At 39.9% G+C, this 20000-nt stretch overlaps 1 protein-coding gene across 4 annotated transcripts; it reads left to right on the forward strand.

Moving 5' to 3' along the window:
- Positions 1–3329: 3329 nt before the first annotated feature.
- Positions 3330–13211, forward strand: LOC135112322 (phytanoyl-CoA dioxygenase, peroxisomal-like). Of its 4 annotated transcripts, none has more exons than XM_064026660.1 (9): positions 3330–3399; positions 7022–7104; positions 7425–7597; positions 7739–7907; positions 9202–9338; positions 10371–10497; positions 10985–11119; positions 11789–11929; positions 12193–13211. In XM_064026660.1, exons 2-9 carry the CDS (start codon positions 7042–7044, stop codon positions 12244–12246), a joined length of 999 nt encoding a protein of 332 aa, XP_063882730.1. In that variant the 5' UTR covers positions 3330–3399; positions 7022–7041; the 3' UTR covers positions 12247–13211. The 4 variants fall into 4 exon arrangements, with proteins under 4 accessions (XP_063882730.1, XP_063882731.1, XP_063882728.1 ...); XM_064026661.1 differs by lacking the exon at positions 3330–3399 and adding an exon at positions 5237–5347; XM_064026658.1 differs by lacking the exon at positions 3330–3399 and adding an exon at positions 6391–6450.
- Positions 13212–20000: the final 6789 nt, after the last annotated feature.

The raw sequence follows: 20000 nt of genomic DNA on the forward strand, positions 1-20000 counted from the left end.
AATGTAGTAGAGGTGCGGCGCAGAAGTGTTTCAGAATATGGTACTTACTGAGGGAGGAAGGAAAACAGGAAAAAGAAAGGATTGGTTGATTTAAAACAAAGCTCTCGAGATTACGTTCATGAGGCTAGAAAGAAACGGGAGACAGGCAGGAAGAAACAGGGAAGGAGGGAAGGAGGACGGGAAGAAGGGAAGAAGGGAGAGAGGGAGGGAGAGGGAGGAAAAGATGGAAAGATATATATATATAAATAAATAGATAGATAGATGGATGGATGGATGGATGGAAGAGAACCAGGAAGGGGGAGGGAAGAAGAGAGGGAGGGATGGAGGAAGGAAAGACAAAAAAAAAAAAAAATAGAAAGGAGAGAAATAGAGAAAAGAATAAGTAAGGAAGGAAGAAAAAAGGGAGGAAGGAAGGAAGGAAAGAAGGAAGGAAGGAAGGAAGGAATGAGGGAAGGAAGGTATGAATGAATGAATGAAGGAAGGAAGGAAGAAAAGGAAAAAAAAGGAGGATGAATGGATGGGAAAAATAAAAAAAAAGAAAGATAGATGGATGATGGAAAAAAGAAAGGAAGAAAGGAGAGAAGAAAGGAAGGAGTGAAAGAAGAAAGGAAGGAAGGAAGGAAGGAGACTAAAAGGATGCAACCTCCCTAACGATTCTTCAGTAACACAACAGTAAACACATTGATGCTGAGAAGATTGCGTTCTCAAACACTTCATCGTCATCCACTACCCTTAACATGTTTTAGTGACAGTTTTTAGGGTTCTCAAGGATGTTTCCATGATTCTAGCGATGGTTTAATAATATGTGTGCATCATGAATAGGAAAAAATACCCACCATAGCCTAATTAATAATCTCTGAGGCTTTCGAAAAGTCCTCATGAAAACACAATGCGTTTAAGAATATGGGCCACAGACAGCTTTCTCAAACGTCTCCCAGACCGCCCATACTTTTATTTATTTATCTATATATTTATTGATTAATATATTTGCTTGTTTGTCTTGTTTGTCGCTTTGGGGGCCAAGGAGTCCTACATAAAAAAAAAAAAAAAAAAAAAAAAAGGCGCACGGGCTCGAATCCTGGCCACTGTCCGAGGTTAGGATGGGCAACAGTTTCCAAATGCCACAACCAAAGTCCTTCATTAAGAGGCAATCCTATCCCTGACAGACTAAGGAAACCGGACGTAAAAGCTAAAAATAAATAAATAAATAAATAAGTAAATAAATAAAGCCTCAGTGCAACATTCCCTGTCACAGTCCAGTCATTCACGTACGAACATAAGCACAAAAAATACTGCAATAAGCCAGTTTTCCAACACAAAGCAGCTCGTGAACCCAACACAAAGCACCCCTATTAATTTTGTGTTCCCTAAGACAAACAACATTTGAACAGACGGCCAGCACGAGCACCTGGCACACTCCTTAAGCCGCCAAAGTAATGTCTACACAAAGCTGCTTCATTCAACTAATGCTCCCTCAGAAAACCATATTTAGGCAGACGGCATACACAAGCACCAGGCAGACTGATTGCTTGAGCACCACCAATCTTATAACAATCAAGTGGTGGAACAATCACTCGTCTTGATCTGTATATACGTAGTCTTTTTTCCATTAGCTCTTGTTCGGGACTGCCATATCTGATGACTGGTTCGTATTTTATTTTGCAAGGAAGCTACGAGTCTCCATCTTCCTTGATCTTCTACTTGTAACTCCCTAAGCCGCCAAAGTAATATCTTTCTGGAGTACTCAGCGATCTGGATATATCACCGAAGCAAATATGAGTATTCTGTCTTTTTTTTTTTTTCACACCATCACCCACATGCCTTCCTTCAGTGCTTCGGTGAACCTTCTCTGGTCTTTGTCTCGATCTTACTGTCTTCTGCGTCTTTTTGTCACACCATCATCCGCATGCCTTCCTTCACTGTATCTGTATACTGATTTTTGTGCTTCGACCTTATTCTATCTTTGGTCTCCTCTCTTCCTCCTTCAGTGCATCCAAAAACCTTCTCTTTGATCTTATTTATTTCAGTGCACCCATAAACTCTTTCTTTGGTCTCCTCTCTTCCTCCTTCACTGCACCAATATTTCATCTGGTCTTCTCTTCCTTCAGTGCATCCACAAATCTCTCTGGTCTCCTCTCTTCTTTCTGCCTGGTGGCTGGTGGGTCCATTTCCACAATCTTCCTCCCACGCACTCCTCACCTCTCCTCTGCACATGGCCACACTTTCCCACCCTCGCCTTTCCCCAGTCTAATGTTCACCTTTATCCTCAATCTGATCTGTATTTAATTTTATAATAGGAAACTTGGCATCTCGTAGAAGTGACTCTCGATTAACTTTTTTTTATTTTTTATTTTTTATTTTTTTTTTTACACGAATTGGATCTAATGTAACTTGAAATATAACTTAAATTTAACTTAATTATTTACACACTGTTTTCACTTTAGCACGATCTAAGGTTGTACATATAGAAATTATGGGAATATGTTTTTTTTTTTTTTTGCGTTTCTAGTGTTTTAACATTTATGTTTAAGATTAGGACTGATAAACACGTATAAACTGTAGGAATTAGTATCAATATTACCATATAAAATATAAAATGAGTAAAATAAAATAGTAAAATTCAACAGGTCAAATCCCCCAACGCAATTTTCCATTGTTTTTTACTTATTTTGTTTTATTATTTATTAATTTATTTGTCTATTATATTCTGTATTCGATTTCTGTTAATATGATAACTGCAAGTATTTACATATCGTGCAAACCGAATCACCTGTATATTTTAGTTTACGTCTTAGTCTTAGTTTTCTTCGATGGGTAAATGTAGTAGGTAAGGATAACTATTGAATACCTGCATTACAGCACTCGTAGTATTCTTACTTTAACAGACTTTTGTGGACGTTATGGAGACCTTCAGCGGTGTATTCACGATTACAAAAACGAATCTACGTGTACTCTCTACCAATTCTAACAATTTCGGCACAGAAAACTTATTAAACGAATTACATAGTAATGCAAATACAGACATGCAGTTGTTGTTATAATCTGAATTTATTTATTTGTTAATTGATTGCATGTCTACTCTTCTTCACGTGTAATGCAAATTGTCCGAGGGTTACGTGGAATAGATGCATGAAATAGTACATAAAATATATCATATCTATTCTTAACTATTCATATTTCATCGTTTCATAATCAAAACAATTAAAACATATTCGACACATCAAATTTTAGGTAATTCTTAAGAGACTGGCACACTTATTTAGATGGCCTTCTATTTATATTTTTGTTGCACTAGCCAGAGCCGCTCTTACGTAAAAATAACAACAACAACAACAACAACACAGGAAGACGAAATTGCCTGGCAGCGTGTGGCCTTCAGTTGAGCAGTGCCAGGAAAGGGTGAGGACTGCGAGTGCCATTATAGTATTAATATAATTACCTCACACTTTACATGACTTATTAAGAGGTTACACTACAGCAGTGTGAGTCTGAGCGCCACCAGCTGTTGTGTTCCTTTGTGCGTGCAGGACGTGACGAGAACAAGACGTGATGTGATCTTTAAACATCTTACTGCGTCTTTTGTAGTTCTGGGCAGAAAAAGTCGAGTGTGTTATTTAGGGGGGTCTCTCTGGTGTTTCTAGTATGTTCTCAGGTTTTTCAGTGGTGTATTGTTCACTTACATCTTGTTAATGCTTCACTTTTGCGCTTTTTCATAATTATAAAATAACATACGGGTTCCATCTGAGTTAAGTCAAGTGGTATTATTTCACATTTACACCATCATACTCTACAACACTGGGAAAGGGATTTTTGCACACCTTACTGAATTCTAAGAAACTTTGTTTCTCTTGAGTTTCCGTGGGGAATCCGGGCCAAATCCATTGTTTTCGAAATAGACACGTACACTTCCCACCAAAAAAAAAATAAATAAAAAATTCCCTACACCCGATCCTGTAGGATAGGTTAAGTTAGATTAGTACCCCTGAGAGGTTCAGGGGGACACAGCATCCCCCCCCCCCAGCTAGGTTACGTTAAATTAGTATCCCTGAGAGGGGGGGCCAGGGGGACAGCCCACCAGGTAAGTTAATTAGTATCTTAGAGGGGGGTCCCGGGGATGAAACCCCTCCTCCCCCGCTAAATTAGGGGATTATGGTGTAAATCTAAAAATGTACTGGTCAAGTTCTTAGGTTCAGATTAATTAATTTAATTGATTTCACTGGTAATCCTGTAAATGAGTAATCATGATTTTAAAAAAGCATCACACTTTTTGCCCAAAAAGTCACTTTCAAAATTAGTAGGCTAAGGTTTTTTTTTTTTTCTTTTTTTTACATCCCATAGAAATGTCTTAATATATCAGTACACTAACAAGTAGGCAGAGTGTATAGTATACTCTGTCTACTTGTATCTGCCCTGCATAAGGTACTTGACTTGATCCTTCATCCTGTCCAAGCCTTAACTATAGCACAGCTACCCTAATCCCCAGGCAGTTCCATCTATCTCCTTCACTGGCCAGAGTAACAGGGTAGCCAGCCAGGTGAGGTAGATAGGTTTGGCCTGCTTTGCTTTGGTTCAGTGAGGTTACATTTGGTTCAGTTAGGTTGTTAGATTTGGTTCAGTTTAGTTGGGTGTAATTAGGTTAGGTTTGTTTCAGTGATATTAACTTAGGTTTGATTCACTATGTACAAGAGTGCACTGTACAAAAAGATGTTTTAGGAGGAAAAAAAATTGTGTCATGTAAGAAGTCAGTTTGTATCAAAATTAATATATTACAAACTGATGCATTATATTACTATATTACACTCTGATTCAACTCGCACCTCAAAGGTTTGAGATGTGGTGTCTTGTGTTGTTATACATTTAACACCTATATAACAGTTATTTAAGCCTGAGTACCTTTTTTCCCATGTTTAGAATAAAGATATTTATTGATGATTTTTATTCTGAAAACTAGAGAAAAATGTGAAATATTCATGTAATTTTTCATAATCAATCATTGTGGATGCCACGGTATATCACAAATTTCTCAAAAGCTTCCTGGAGGGAACATGAACGTAGGAAGGGTTGGGAGCTGCTGAACCACTGGTGAGGAGTAGAGGTTAATGCAGGCACACTGCTTTGTTTCATGTCAGCACTTATTCATCAACATTATTAGAGGCTTGCTGTGACCCAAATTTCACCCTTTCAGCAAGGACTACATGGACCCCTCCCATATCTTGTATCTTTACAGAGAAAGGTCACTAGGTACTACATGAAGTTTGGAGCAGATTAGACAGCTGCAAGAGTAGATTCAAGCTTGTTAGATGGATGCAAGAGGAGATTGAATCAGTTTATAGATGATGACAAGGTGGTAAGTTAAAAGAGGTCAGGTCACTCAGAGAACATCTACTAAATGAAGAAGTGAGGAAAGCAGGAGTGTAATGCATTACATAAGTGATAAGAAGATTAAAAAAGAAATGAGATGAACTGGTCACGTATTAAGAAGGGAAGACCAGGAACCAGTTAAAAGAGCCTGGAGAAAACCAGTTGAGGGAAGGTGAGAGGATGACAGAATGAAATGGAGGGATGGAATTTTGTTAGAACTACAAAGGAAGGGAGGCACAGAGGAAGATGCAAGGGACAGAAACAACTGGAGGAGACTCATACATGGCGCCAACCCCTCACTCTAGGGAAACGGCAAAGGAAGAAAGAACTGCCTTGTGGCTTTTTCTGCAGTCTCTTTACCCATGTCCCTATAAGTTTCACCCCCTTGGAAGCCTCTTAATGCTGAGAAGTATCACATGTGTATAAGCCTTTATCTTGCCACCTTATCACCTGCTCCTCTTCCACTTGAACTTTCTACTCTTGTGATCGTGTCCAATGTACATTTTATCTGAAGGTTATCAGTTACATTTAATTTCTTTAATTAGAGGAGGCACTGAAGTTTAGTTTTGTTTTTTTGTGTCAACAATCAGTCGTCTACTTGCAAATCAGTAAAAATAATGGAGAGCTTTTAGTGTCACTGGTAAGCAAATGTCATCCCTTTTGGCTTGCTCAGTCTCACATCAGTGCATGTATCACAATTTAAATGTTACAATACATACATTAATGCCTCAGGCACTTATACATATCAGAGGCAGCTTCAGTATTATGTAAAGGTATTTGGCAGTTGATCCTTGACTCCTCATTATTTGGCATCCCCTTTTGCTTGGTGTTCACTCCCACATCAATGCAGATATTACAACTTGAATATTATGGTACATACTTCAATGCCTCATGCACTTATATATATATCAAAGGCAGTGCAGTATTAAGTAAGGGTATTTAGCATCTGATCCATGAGTCCTCATTATGTGTTGAACATGATGATAAGCTATCTGATAGGATCTTGTTTTCATTACAACCTCACAAGACATGATAACACACCACCCTTGACAGGCAGAGAGCAGCAGTGGTTCATCTTGTCTCCAGGAGGTAAGGTGTGTGCTGATGGGAAAGCTTGCAGTTGGATATATAGCATAAGACACATCACAAGAAATAGATATCTTGCTTTGATTTATGAACCTGATCACTACTTTGAAATACTGAAAGCAGGATTTGATGGTGATGGAAGCTGTGAAATTTGCATGTCTTGTAAATATGGTAGCCGTCTCTGTGTGCCTCTGGTGCAAGTAGCTAATGAAAATGGATGTGGTGAGAGTTTACATGAGTGTGGTAGATGTGATGGATGCAAGAGTTTGACTTCCAGTGAGGTGAAAGGAGTGTTAGAGGTGTGAAGATTTGTGAGCATGGAGGATGAGGGGACAAGTACATGCTTGGACAGAAGTAAATAGAGATTTGCATCCTTATCACTTCCTTTTGGGAAGTTCTGAGATGTCAGATACAGATACATGGATATATCATATGAGCTGTCTGGATCACATTCATCAAAGCTGTAATGACTTGTGCAATTACCACTATATAGTGTTTAAGTGATATTGTATAACTGTAAGTCTCCATTTTAACTTTTTTTTTTTCAAGCAAACTTGTGATTTCACTTTCACAGACAAGTGATGCTGTTTCACCATGTCTGAGCAACGCCTGAGAGTTATCTATGGTCACCTTGGCCAGCAAAGGAGGGCACCTGTTGTATCCTTTGTCATGTTTATCATCAACATTTGTCAATCCATAGTTAACCATATATAGGACTTACTTATAATATTCAGAAACAAATGGGCTTTGAATCAATAAAATTTCCTAATACTATTTGATTGATAAAATGAACTCCATCAATGATTTTCCTACTTAACACGAAAGTTTTCAAGAAAGAAACACCACTGGTCAGATTAGGCAATTCATTTGTTCAGCAAATGCTACAAACAAGAAAATGGACAAGTAAAGAGACCCATCAGTACATTGGCATCCCTTAAGGCACAAAGCAGGTCATGTTTTCCTTGACCCCTAGGCAGCTCCCCCAGATCACCTCAAGCTCCCTGGGTGTGGTCAGCAAGGATGGCAGCTCCTCCTTCCAGTTCACCCTGGACAACCCGCGCCTCACCCAAGCTCAGCGTGCCTTCTATGAGCAGAACGGCTTCCTGGTCATCCCTAATTTGGTACCCCATGACAAGATAGACAGATGGAGGTAAGGACTGTAAGAGAATCAGCAAAAACTCCCCATGCTGGTACTTTTGTATCTTTCCAGTTACCATCACGACTTGGTAATTATTCTTCTGTTTTTATATTCTGAAAAATTGTCTCAATGCTCATAAATGTCACATCACAGGGAGAGATTCCTGGACCTGGTTGAGGGTCGGCAGGAAACTGGCGGCATGACCAAGATGAAGGACATTTCCCTCAAGGGCGTCCAGGGAGTGTCTGGGGAACGAGTGGTGAACAAGATCCAGGACTTTGTGTGGGACGATATTCTTTCAGAGCACTGCCAGCTCCCACAGGTGAGAAGGTTGCACTTGCTTGCTGTTGTTACTACTGCCTCTGAAAATGTCCTGTGTTCTCTGTATATTTAGATCATAGACTCATGGGATAAATCATGTCTTGCTTCAGGTATGGTCTTGTTGGATAAAACTTGAGATTCTTTCAACATTATTTTGGTTTGAGGCAGCATGGTTCTGTAATGAAAGTTGCATTTCCAAGGAATTCAGAATTATAGTTCTTCCACCAGTGTGAAGAGGGACTTGGTAGTACTGATCAGGACAAATTCAATTAAAACTGTTTTACCTTCATTAGTGTTTATCAAGAACTGAGGTGCAACAGCTTTTCAGAGAGCAGCAGTACAAAGTGATTGTGATGATGTTACTGCTGCCCTTGAAAAGATCCTGTGTCCTTTGTATATTTACATCTTATATTCAGCTTTTTTTCAATGGGATCTTTTGTTGTGAATCATGCACACCACTGACCTGATGAGAAGAGTGTGTGTAACTTGAAGTCACCAAGCAAGGTTATATATCTTGATTATCCCAATCCTCATACAGTGTTCTTCATTATCTGCCTCCATCAATGTCATCATTATCTTCCCAAAATGGTATGGCCATATTGAGAGGATGAAAAATAGAGTTTGCAAAGGAGGTGTACGAGTGAGATTAAAGTTGCTAAGAGGATAGGATAGGCACGTGGGAGTATCAAGCAAAGCAGTATGTGCATGAGAGAGGTGTTGGTAGAAGGGCACCAGAACAAGCAGAGACGGGGTGTTTGGACAGGGAGAAGTGGAATCTCTTCTGGTGTGTTGAGGCATGAGTGAGGTAGATTGACAGACAAATAGGTAGATAGATGAATGATACAGGATTAAAGCCAAGAAACAAAAAGAATGATCAAGCAGAGAGGGAGTGTTTGGACAGGGAGAGATGGAAGCTCTTCTAGTGTGTTGGGGCATCAGTAAGATAGACAGATAAATAGATAGATAAATATAGGAGTAAAGCCGATTCTCTGCATAGAGGGAGTGTTTGGATAGGGAGAAGTGGGAGCTTTTTTGGAGCGTTGAGGTATTGGTGAGGTAGAAAGATAGAATAATAGATAGATGATACAGGAACAAAGCCATTTTTCTGCATAACCTTATAAAACTAATGATATGATGAACAGTGAAGATATCCTGTAAAACTAATGATAATGATGTACAGTGAAGATGTCATACAATAATAACAATGTACAGTGAAGGTGTATTACAAAACTAATGATATAATGATGTACAGTGAAGATGATGTACAGTCCTAATGATCACAATGTCACACTCAGGTGCTGGACTACGTGGAGTGTTTCACCGGCCCGAACATCATGGCCATGCACACCATGCTCATCAATAAACCCCCCGACCCAGGCACCCGCACCTCCCGCCACCCCATGCACCAGGACCTCCACTACTTCCCCTTCAGGTCTGCCTTGCTCATACTCCTCCTGCTGTAGTCCTACCTGAGCTAATTATGTACCCATGTATAGTTTTACCTGCTCTAGTAATATATCTGAAAATCCTTGCCTGTATTTCCTTCTTCCAGTGACTTGATCTCTTTTAGGAGGGAGATTTCAAGACACTTATCCTCCTATTTTGGATAACCCTTTAGATTTTTCTTTCAGGAGTGGCACCTCAGTCTCTCTCTCTCTCTCTCTCTCTCTCTCTCTCTCTCTCTCTCTCTCTCTCTCTCTCTCTCTCTCTCTCTCTCTCTCTCTCTCTCTCTCTCTCTCTCTCTCTCTCTCTCTCTCTCTCTCTCTCTCTCTCTCTCTCTCTCTCTCTCTCTCTCTCTCTCTCTCTCTCTCTCTCTCTCTCTCTCTCTCTCTCCTTGATCAGTATCCCTCTTACATAAAAATGAAGAAAAAATTAAATGTAGTTTTACCTGTTGTAGTTGTGCATCAGTGTAATTTTACCTGTTGTATTCTGTAGTTTTATCTGTTTAGTTATTGAGGTGTAGTTTTAACTGTTCACTGACAAAATGACTTACTGAGGATGATGAGCAGGGTGCATGATTTGTGTCTTATATTCAACACATCCCAGTGTACTCAGTCATAGCCACTTCAGTATGTATGCACACCTCACTTGCTCACTGCCCTCATCTATTCCCAGACAGTAGTGTATCATAATTGTTCCCCAAGACAAGAGAATTTACAGTGCACAGAGTTATGAACACATTAATTATGATATATTCCCCCACAAACCAAGGCAGAAACAGGCAGCAAACACCAGCCAGACCACACATTTCCATCTAACATAATGCTTCCTCAAGATGCTTCCTGAGTCTTCCTCCCCAGTTCTCCCTTCATAAACAAGATATCACTGTTTGTCTCATAGTCTGTCTTATTCTGCCTCTTGGATGTGGTGATGCATGCAGGAGAGACAAATGGTACAGAAGATGATTTAGTAATTGTGTGAAGTTGTGAGTTCTCAGAAAAGCTTACCGTTTCTTCCTGGACAGACCTGCCGACCGCATTGTGTGTGCCTGGACTGCCATGGAGAAGGTCAACACTGAGAACGGCTGTCTCTTCGTCCTGCCAGGTTCACACAAGGGAGTCCTGGAGCCCCATGAGTACCCTGAGTGGGAGGTAGGAGCTTCATTTAGGTACTTATTGGGCACCACATTTTAAACAGTTCACTGTTTCTCACTCATGGGGTGAATTATGTCTTGTCTCAGGTATGATCTTGATGGATAAAAGATTTTTTTTATCTAAATTTTGGTTTGAGGCAGCATGGTTTTGTAATGAAAGTTGCATTTCCAAGGAATTCAAAATCATAGTTCCTCCACCAGTGTGAAGAGGGGTAGCACTGATCAAGACAAATTCAATAAAACTGTTTACCTTCATCAGTGTTTATCAAGAACTTCTAAGATGCAGCAACTTTTGAGAGAGCAGCAGTACAAAGTGGCTGTGATGTTGTTACTGCTGCCCTTGAAAATGTCCAGTGTCCTTTGTATATTTACATCTTATACTTAGCTTTCTTAGTGGGATCTTTCATTGTGACTCATGCACACCACTGACCTGATGAGAGGAGTGTGTGTAACTTGAGGTCACCAAGTAATGTTCCTTGTCCCAGAATGGAGTCAACAAGATGTACCACGGAGTGAGAGGCTACGACGACGTCCCCAAGACTCTACTGTCCATGGAGAAGGGAGACACAGTCTTCTTCCACCCCATCCTCCTTCATGGCTCTGGAGACAACAAGACACAGGTACTGCACACTTCCTGTCATTCACCTAGTTTTTACTTTGGGATTTTTAATATTTAATGTCAAACTTCTTTTGATCAGATATATGGTACCTAAAAATTATACAAGAATGAAAACTATCTTTAACCCTTGGACTGCGACAGCTTCTCAGTTTGATATAATAACATTCCATAAATTTAGATGAGGATTTTGAAAGCCTGCACTCACAGCAAAAGGTGTTATCAAATTTCTAGTTAAAGATTTTTGATGTAGCTAAGTTTTTGATATGTAAAATTGCCTAGGGTTGTTAAAAATAAAATGACTTGTGATTTCACCAGTCAAAGAGGAAGAATAAAGGTGCATGCAAGAGAGAGAGAGAGAGAGAGAGAGAGAGAGAGAGAGAGAGAGAGTGCTTAGTGGATGAAGGAGGCTGAAAAGTTAAAGAAAGAGAGAGGACAAGATCAAAGAAGAGGAGGTGAGGGACGAGGAGGGAGTTTAGGTATGAGGACATTGGCTGATGGCACTTTTTATATGGTCAATTAAAAAAAAAGGAAAACAAATGAGAGAGAGAGAGAGAGAGAGAGAGAGAGAGAGAGAGAGAGAGAGAGAGAGAGAGAGAGAGAGAGAGAGAGAGAGAAGGTGATAGAAAATTAGGGAACAGCACACTAAAAATTGGCAATGCATTTTTCCCAGCACTTCCGCAAGGCCATCTCCTGTCACTACGCTGCCTCAGAGTGTGAGTACATCGACGTGCGCGGCACCTCCCAGGAGAACATTGCCAAGGAGGTGGAGGAAATTGCCCGCAGGCGAGGGATAGATGACCTGGATTTTAAGGTGAGTTACACTTTTGGAAACGACATTTTGTTGTGCCTTGCATGAGGGTAATGAGGGTTTTTTGGGAACCACTTGTTAAATTTTAGCTTGTTCCAAAGAAAAAAATTGATAAAAGTTCATGGGAAAAAATCTAAGAAATGTAAGGCAACTCTTAGGGTACAGAGAGAGAGAGAGAGAGAGAGAGAGAGAGAGAGAGAGAGAGAGAGAGAGAGTACTAAAATGAGCTGTGGGACTGATTTCTCATGACCTATTTATTTCTGCAGGAGGTGTGGAGGCTTCGCAGTCGTCTGGTGCGTGGTGCTGAGGTCAATCTGTAGCTGTAGTGGTGGCTGTGTGCCTGACAGGGACTGGTGGAGCCTTGAGTCCTAACTTGTGATTCTTATGCTTATGTGTGCTTCATTATTATAGGGAAACATTTATGATAGTACCTGCATGAAAGAACAAAACAATACATATATGACATTCTTACATGCATTGTACTGGATTTTAAACTTGTTGGTTTACTGATAACTAATGTTATTACTGTTGTCCATTCTTCCCTGTCCTCTCCAAGAGACAAACAGTGAGTCAGCAGACAGCAGGAAATTTGCAGTGTATCCTCCTAAGCCTCATGCATTGTTATACATGCTAATACAAAGAACACAAGTCTTGCATGTAAAAAGGGATGTAGATTTGTAAAACTGAGATTTATATTGCCCAATATATATATATATATATATATATATATATATATATATATATATATATATATATATATATATATATATATATATATATATATATATATATATATATATATATATATATATATATATCCCTCAGAATTTTGTTTCATATCATCCTCTATACTTACAGTATTTACTGCCCTCACTTGTATGTGTAAGGTGATGCCCAAGGAAAGATAAAGGATGAGATAAGCACATTTGCTTCTTGAATGGAGTGAGAGAATACTTCAGTGTACCATTGGTAAGGTTGCATCCTCACACTTCTAGTTCCTATGTCACCTCGTGGCACTCCCTCTAACGCTCTGCCTGTGGAGCAATTCTATGATATTTTTTTTTAAATGTATTTATTTTCGTCAAGTGTGGGCATAAGTACTTTCACTTCTCTGTCAGGGGTCAAGGGGCTGAGAGAGTGGTGTGAATGTATGTGCATTTATGGTTTTATTTGCCTGATTTGTTTATTTATTTATTCATTACATTTTAAACAAGGTCTTTCAGAAAAGGATATGCAAAAAAAAAAAAATACAATACATACTGTAAAAAATAAAATTTAACTAATACCTGAATGTTACGCAGTTCCCTGCAATGGGGGTGGGATGGCGGACACACAGACACACACACACACACACACACACACACACACAGACAAGTCCTAAACTGGAATACTCAGCAGTAGTTTGGGCTCCATATTAAAAAAAAAAAAAATTTATATATATATATATATATATATATATATATATATATATATATATATATATATATATATATATATATATATATATATATATATATATGTATATAAAATACAGAGAATAGTGACGAAGTTGGTACTAGAACTGAAAGACTATGAAGAAAGACTTAAAGAGATGGGATTACCAACACTACAAGAGAGAAGAAAAAGATCTGATAACAGTGTATTAATTAGTAAACAATATAAAAAAAATACAGAAACGACTTGGTACCGCAGGTGGAAGAGGGAGAGAAACAGACGAGGGGGGCATGGGAAGAAAATAAAAAGTTAATGTTCAAGCGGAAAAAATAAAAATGCAGCTTCCTGTGTCGAACTATTGAAACCTGGAATGATTTGAAGGAAAAGGTGCTTACGACAGTGTGCACATGTTTAAAGAGAAACTGGATAAATATGGTAATAGAGACAGGATAAAATGAGCTTTGGCTCGTGCCCTGTACAATATAACTTGGTAAATACATGGAAGCAAGATAGACTTAGCTGATAAATGTTATCCTTCTTGTTACTAGAGAGCACTACTGTTCTAACAGTCACATCGCAATATAGTTGAGGGTTTTCCTCGATACTTGTTTCCTTGTCGTAAGTGTGGGAGTGACACCTGCACAGCTTCAGGACTCAGCAAGAGTAGATATGGTCAAGAGGATTGTTTCCTAGTATACAGTCCTCGGTACAGTACACAAGCACTTGCGGACGCTTCAGGACTGAGCGTGAGCGGGCTTGAGTACCTACACTAAATTAGTACTGGCTGACGTTTCGAAAAAGTTCGAACTTCACAACCAAGCGACTAAAGGTACGTTTTGCTGGGTGCGATTATCACGATTAACTAACACTTCGTTCACTAACACCGGTTTCCGTAACTATATCCATCGTTTGAAGACCTAATTCATAACACTGAATTACCTTGGCCCTATTATCACGACCAAGGCGCTTCCTATTTAAGAGGTATGGCCGTATGGCTATCATGCATGTTACTGCAAGGTAGACACCGTGAGACACGAACAGAATCTCAGCGCGCAGGAGACATTTTTGTGGTCTATGAGAGTTATGCGCTCGCCTGTGAAGACGCCTGGCTGTAACTCCGCAACCAGCTACAGGATATTTTCGGAAATACTCTCATCATGACTCCCACGCAAAGCTGCTCACTCAGTGACATATATGCCTAACCAACCAAAAACCTAACCCAGCCGAAACCAGTATAGCATGTTCAAGAGTGATTGGCACCTACTCTTCCAGACTTTGGAAATAACGCGCGGGAGGACGACCACTCGCAAGCACCACGACCCCTCCTCCTTATCTACTTCACAATCTGTTCTTGTTCATTCTCTTAAGGTAATGAGAGGATGTGAGATAAGAACAACTATACCAGCTTAACGAGAGGTGGGGAAGCCAGGTGAGCGAATAATATGTTGCAAATATAGATACTGAATATGCCTTCTCTCTATAACCGCCTGTGAATGGGACGATGTGTATAACAGAGAGACGATAATAGACGAGAAGGTCAGGGCAAAGAAAATTTCGATGATAGTGAGAAAGGAAATTTGGGAAGTTATACGAATTTAGAAGACAAATACACCTTTTATTTGCATGACAGGGTGGGATGCGTGGCTTGAGGAATGAGTGATCGAGTGAAGGGCGTGATAGTGTGGTCTGTGCACTGAATGATGGGATAGAGAAGGGGTGAGAGAGGAAGGAGGAAAGGCAGAAAGAGAGGAGAGAGAAGCAGAAAACATAAGAACATAGACAAAGAGAGAGAGAGAGAGAGAGAGAGAGAGAGAGAGAGAGAGAGAGAGAGAGAGAGAGAGAGAGAGAGAGAGAGAGAGAGCTGAAGGTTGGTAGACGAATTTAGAAAACGAATGCACACATTTTCCTGCCGCAGTATTACTAACCACAAATCATTTACTTGAAAGGTAAAAAAAAATAATAATAATAAATAATAATAATAATAATAAAAATCTCCTTGTTGTTTGCGGAAAGTGAGAGGAAAGTTACAGAAAATCAAATAAACAATTGCGCAGTTCATACTTTTTATCTTAATATTGTAGTCCTAACATAACTCAAAAGGTATAGATGACAAAAAAGAGTGTATATATATATATATATATATATATATATATATATATATATATATATATATATATATATATATATATATATATATATATATATATATATATATATATATATATATATATATATATATATATATATATATATATATATATATATATTACTAGAGGATAGTGAAGAGGAAGTTATAAACCGTTACTGCTAAGGACACAATGACACTTGCGTACTGAAAAACTGAATTTTACTCCACTGAAATAAAAACCGTAAGCAATAAAAGATTTGAATTATTTCATCACTTCTTTGTAGTCAGTGGTGTCTTTGGAAAATATACTCCAAATAACTTTTTACCATGCAAAAGGAAAAACTATGACATTCAAAGGGTTGATGCTCTTCCTAGCTCGGTGAAGGCTTTAAGTGACAGGAGAGACAGCGGCCAGGAAAACTGTTTTGAGGTGAGGTGACTAGAGTCCCGCTCGTAACAAAATGTCCCGCTTTTTTAATGTTTGTCCTGCTTTTTAGTGATCGTCCCACTTCATATCTAAACTGAGAGTCTTATCAAACTTCACCATTTCATTAGTTGTTATGAGCTTTGTAGTGTTGTGTGAGTGTGTGTGTGTGTGTGTGTGTGTGTGTATTCACTTTTCTGTTCCCTCCTACTTTCTCTATCCTCATTTTCGATCCAAAGCTGGATGCTGCGTTTATGTGCGCAATGACTTAACTTGCTCTCGTGCCCACGCTCTTGAATCATCCGAGTTTTCCACCATCTGGCTACGACTACAGAGTCACTCTCATACTAAATCTATCTGTGCTGTGTACCTCTCTCCTAACTCCTCTGACTTTAAGAAATTCTTTGACTACTTAACTTACAAAGTGGAGCACATTCTGACCCTTTTCCCTTTTGCAGAGATCTCCATTCTTGGAGACTTCAATGTTCACCACCAGCTTTGGCTTTTCTCTCCCTTCACTGACCATCCTGGTGAACTAGCCTACAACTTTGCTATCCTCCATGACCTAGAGCAATTGGTGCAACACCCTACTCGTATTCCTGACCGTCTTGGAGATACGCCTAACATTTTTTACCTTTTCCTGACCTCTAATCCTTCTGCTTATGCTGTCACCCTTTCTTCTCCGTTGGGCTCCTCCGATCACAATCTCATATCTTTATCTTGTCCTATCACTCCAATCCCTCCTCAGGATCCCCCTAAGCGAAGGTGCCTCTGGCGTTTTGGCTCTGCTAGTTGGGGGGACCTGAGGAGGTATTTTGCTGATTTTCCTTGGAATGACTACTGCTTCCGTGTCAGAGACCCGTCTTTGTGTGCTGAGCGCATAACAGAGGTGATAGTGTCTGGCATGGAGACATACATTCCTCACTCTTTTTCTCGTCCTAAACCTTCTAAACCTTGGTTTAACACAGCTTGTTCTCGTGCTATACATGATAGAGAGGTGGCCCACAAAAGGTACTTAAGCCTTCCATCACCAGAATCTCATGCACTTTATATTTCTGCCCGGAACCATGCCAAGTCTGTTCTCCAACTAGCCAAAAACTCCTTCATTAACAGAAAATGTCAAAACCTTTCAAGATCTAACTCCCCTCGTGATTTCTGGCATCTAGCCAAAAAATATCTCCAATAACTTTGCTTCTTCTTCTTTTCCTCCTCTACTTCAACCAGATGGCACCACTGGTATCACATCTATTTCTAAAGCTGAACTCTTTGCTCAAACCTTTGCTAAAAACTCTACCTTGGACGATTCTGGGCTTGTTCCTCCCTCTCCTCCGCCCTCTGACTACTTCATGCCACCTATTAAAATTCTTCGCAATGATGTTTTCCATGCCCTCGCTGGCCTAAACCCTCGGAAGGCTTATGGACCTGATGGGGTCCCTCCTATTGTTCTCCGAAACTGTGCCTCCGTGCTTGCACCTTACCTAGTCAAACTCTTTCAGCTCTGTCTGTCAACATCTACCTTTCCTTCTTGCTGGAAGTTTGCCTACATTCAATCTGTTCATAAAAAGGGTGACCGTTCTAATCCCTCAAACTACCGTCCTATTGCTTTAATTTCCTGCCTATCTAAAGTTTTTCAATCTATCCTCAACAGGAAGATTCTTAAACATCTATCACTTCACAACCTTCTATCTGATCGCCAGTATGGGTTCCGTCAAGGCCGCTCTACTGGTGATCTTCTGGCTTTCCTTGCTGAGTCTTGGTCATCCTCTTTTAGAGACTTTGGTGAAACTTTTGCTGTTGCCTTGGACATATCAAAAGCTTTTGATAGAGTCTGGCACAAAGCTTTGATTTCCAAACTACCCTCCTACGGTTTCTATCCTTCTCTCTGTAACTTCACCTCAAGTTTCCTTTCTGACCGTTCTATTGCTGCTGTGGTAGACGGTCACTGTTCTTCTCCTAAATCTATTAACAGTGGTGTTCCTCAGGGTTCTGTCCTGTCATCCACTCTCTTCTTATTATTCATTAATGATCTTCTAAACCAAACTTCTTGTCCTATCCACTCCTACGCTGATGATACCACCCTGCATTTTTCCCCGTCTTTTCATAGACGTCCAACCCTTCAGGAGGTAAACATATCACGCAGGGAAGCCACAGAACGCCTGACTTCTGATCTTTCTAAAATTTCTGATTGGGGCAGAGCAAACTTGGTATTGTTCAATGCCTCAAAAACTCAATTCCTCCATCTATCAACTCGACACAATCTTCCAGACAACTATCCCCTCTTCTTCAATGACACTCAACTGTCCCCCTCTTCTACACTGAACATCCTCGGTCTGTCCTTTACTTATAATCTGAACTGGAAACTTCACATCTCATCTCCAGCTAAAAGAGCTTCAATGAAGTTAGGTGTTCTGAGACGTCTCCGCCAGCTTTTCTCACCCCCCCAGCTGCTAACTCTGTACAAGGGCCTTATCCGTCCATGTATGGAGTATGCTTCACATGTCTGGGGGGGTTCCACTCATACTGCTCTTCTAGACAGGGTGGAATCAAAAGCTTTTCGTCTCATCAACTCCTCTCCTCTAACTGACTGTCTTTAGCCTCTCTCTCACCGCCGCAATGTTGCATATCTAACTGTCTTCTACCGCTATTTTCATGCTAACTGCTCTTCTGATCTTGCTAACTGCATGCCTCCCCTCCTTCCGCGGCCTCGCTGCACAAGACTTTCTTCTTTCTCTCACCCTTATTCTGTCCACCTCTCTAACGCAAGAGTTAACCAGTATTCTCAATCATTCATCTCTTTCTCTGGTAAACTCTGGAACTCCCTGCCTGCTTCTGGATTTCCACCCTCCTATGACTTGAATTCCTTCAAGTTTCAAGACACTTATCCACCAATTTTTGACCACTGCTTTGACCCTTTTATGGGACTGGCATTTCAGTGGGCATTTTTTTTATTAGATTTTTGTTGCCCTTGGCCAGTGTCCTTCCTACATAAAAAAAAAAAAAAAAAACAGTCTGCTGCTGGTCTCTCTCGAGACAGCCAGCCGTCCCCCTATGGAAAGAGCTCAGAGCTCATACTGATCAATCTTTGTGTGTGTTTGTATGTGTGTGTGTGTGTGTGTGTGTGTGTGTGTGTGTGTGTGTGTGTGTGTAGAGAGAGAGAGAGAGAGAAAAATAGAGGGAGAGAGATGATGCAGCAGGTGGTTGTCCGATTCCAGCAAGTTATCAGTAAATGTTATGCAGTGACTGTATCTAAAAATCACATATCGTTTTTAAGTTTTATTTCTTTCTAACTCGCCTCAAATACGTACAGCAAGCAGACTGCAACCATTACCTCAAAATTAATCATTGGCATTGTGGAAGATACTCAATTCATGCAGGCACTCACTCACAACAGCAACAGTGGACCAAGCACAGGAAATGTAGGGATGAGTCAACACCGTAAGGTTTAGGGGAAGATTAGATGAAACAATGCAAAACCTGAGACTTAGGGGAAAAGTAACACAAGGAGGCAAGAGACGAGATGTGAGAATAAGGCAATAAAGAAGTAAAAGCACACAGAGGAATGAGATAAGGGGGAGATAGAGATGAGGTCTTTCTGGCTTACGGATCACGTGACTTGAGGCCTGTATGAGCCAAATGTCTTCCGCCTCAGTACTAGGAATGTAAATCCCCTCAAACAGATGCACAACTTCATTCACCTAAACCCTTCCCTCTTCTCATCAATGCCCGGGCTCACATATTTCACCAAAATCGTGAGAGGAGTCACGCAAAAAAAAAAAAAAAAAAAAAATCACTGAAGGACGGTTGAAAAGTTCCCTGAACGTGACTAATTTTTCAGTCTGTTGTGTTATATCAGATAATTAATAATGAAATGTGTCAGTGAGCATCTAAATGAGAATTACCTTTGCTTTTTAAAACATTTTTGTTCGTGATATGGTTGATTAGTCACTTATCCTCATAAGCAAATTTATATTTTTGATTACAATTGGGTATGAAGGGAGTTGAAATATACGGAATAATTTTTATTCATATCATGAAAAAAAAATAAATAAATAATAATAATAATGATGATGGGGTAGAAATTCAAGACA

This window comes from Scylla paramamosain, chromosome 23, assembly GCF_035594125.1.
Source record: "Scylla paramamosain isolate STU-SP2022 chromosome 23, ASM3559412v1, whole genome shotgun sequence".
Taxonomy (NCBI): domain Eukaryota; kingdom Metazoa; phylum Arthropoda; class Malacostraca; order Decapoda; family Portunidae; genus Scylla; species Scylla paramamosain.